Source organism: Oncorhynchus kisutch, linkage group LG30 (genome assembly GCF_002021735.2).
Source record: "Oncorhynchus kisutch isolate 150728-3 linkage group LG30, Okis_V2, whole genome shotgun sequence".
NCBI classification, from domain to species: Eukaryota; Metazoa; Chordata; class Actinopteri; order Salmoniformes; family Salmonidae; genus Oncorhynchus; species Oncorhynchus kisutch.
Window position 1 is genome coordinate 18,781,927 of NC_034203.2, and position 2,155 is coordinate 18,784,081.

General features: G+C 39.7%; 1 gene segment (V, D, J or C); it reads left to right on the top strand.

Moving 5' to 3' along the window:
• The first annotated feature begins 306 nt into the window (after positions 1 to 306).
• Positions 307 to 1,373, top strand: LOC109874641 (T cell receptor alpha variable 17-like). The segment is given in 2 exon segments: positions 307 to 602; positions 813 to 1,373. Coding segments are annotated over 2 exon segments (444 nt in total).
• The last annotated feature ends 782 nt before the right edge of the window (positions 1,374 to 2,155 follow it).

Below are 2,155 nucleotides of genomic sequence, written 5' to 3' on the forward strand. Positions count from 1 at the left end.
AGCTTAGTGTTACACATAACATGTAATAACTGAAACTGATTTTTTATTTAACCTTTATTTAACTAGGCAAGTCAGTTAAGAACAAATTCTTACTTTCAATGACAGCCTAGGAACAGTGGTTAACTGCCTGTTCAGGGGGAGAACGACAGATTTGTACCTTGTCAGGTCAGAAATTTGAACTTGCAACCTTCCGATTACTAGTCCGAAGCTCTAACCATTAGGCTACCCTGCCACAACCAGAGAGTGAATGTTCCAAGAGAAGATCATTAGAGAAGTCTCTGTCTAACACCCAGTGACTATGATGCTGCTCTATTCAGTCTTGTTTTTGTGTACTTATAGGTAAGAATTCATTCTCCAGTAACAGGAGCCCAATAGGAACTGAAAACCCTTAACCACAAACCACAGAAGAAGAGTTACATATCCGGTTATCAGAGGAGGGGCCTCATAGTCAAACACTGGTATAGGCTGGGTATACCTGCAACCATGAGGATGTCTCCGTAGAGGATCTACTCAGCTCTCTCACTGTCTTGTCTCTCAGTTGGTTTATCTAGTCTGTGTCAGGATGTCACTCATATTACTGTTGCTCCTCTCAGCATTTGTAGGTGAGTGCTGAATACTCAGGTTAAACCAAATCATATTTTGAATACAGTGACATTGCTTTTTTTCAGTGAATGATTTCATTAAAAACTAAGTGGTATTTTACTGGAAAGTTTCAATTCTTTCTCTTGTCATACTTTATGGGCACCTAATCCATGTATTGTTTCTCATTTGGAATAAACATTAACACAATGACAATACTTATGTTGTTGCAGGTGATAGTATGGAGCAGGAAACAATAACTCCAGCGAAGCCTGAAGTCAATGCTCTCCAAGGAACAGACATCACTCTCTCCTGCAACTACAAGGGCAACGTTAATAATCTCCAATGGTACCGTCAATACCCCGGATCCAGACCAGAGTGTCTTCTTTTGGTCCTACAAAGCAGCATGTATATTCAGAATACATCCATTACGACTCCACGGCACACTGGTAGACTGAATGAAGAGAAGACCCGTGTTGACTTGATGATCTCCTCTGTTGAATTGGAAGACTCTGCTCTGTACCACTGCGCCTTGCAGCCCACAGTGACAGGAAACCCAGACACACTGTACAAAAACCTGTCAAGACCCTTGGTGGTGAACAGTGCATTGTGTTCTGATCAATCAGTTATTATTTAGTGTACATTAATACATATATTTTTTCTTGCATCTCCACATTAAAACACATTTAATATAAATATTATTCAGGAACTACTAATTCATACTGTCTGCATCTTCCTGTTCTGATATAACATGATCCAAGGTACCAGTCTGAATAAATACAGAATGAAGAACATTTGTGGTGTTGTTTCGCTTCCTTTTAGCAGGGGATCCCAAACTTTTTCACCCCATTCCAGCATTGTGGAACATCACGCCATGTTTATTCATGTGATATTTGAGTGATACATTTTTTTACAATATCAATCGAGGGCAGTCATGATCTGAAATGTCTCTATTCATAACTACAGCAAAATCACGAAGATGACATTTAGCAGCAATCCAACCCAGAAATACTGTTGAACTCAAATACCAGACTACCTTGAGTGTTGAGAGGCAGAGCAACAAAGTCAATGAGTGATTTGACATTACAGTATGTAGCCTACAAGATGTTTGAAGAGAGGATAGTGACAGCACAAAAAGTCAGTCATTCAGACACCATGAAGATGTTTTAGTGCAATTCTGCTTTTTTCAATGTTCTTAGGTAAGTGCATAGGTTTTGCACTGCAGTTTTGGATTGTACACATATGTCTATATAGCATTTATGGTGCATGAATCACGATATGATTAATTCAAAACATGTTTAAAGTGGTCCTATGGACAGATACTCCCGTCTCCACTGTGGAGCTTTGCAGCTCCTTCAGTGATATCTTTGGTCTCTTTGTTGCCTCTCTGATTAATGCCCTCTTTGCCTGGTCCTTGAGTTTTGGTGGGTGGCCCTCTCTTGGCAGGTTTGTTGTGGTGCCATATTCTTTCCATTTTTTAATAATGGATTTAAATGGTGCTCTGTGGGATTTTCAAAGTTTCTGATATGTTTTTATAACCCAACCCTGATCTGTACATCTCCTCAACTTTGTCCCC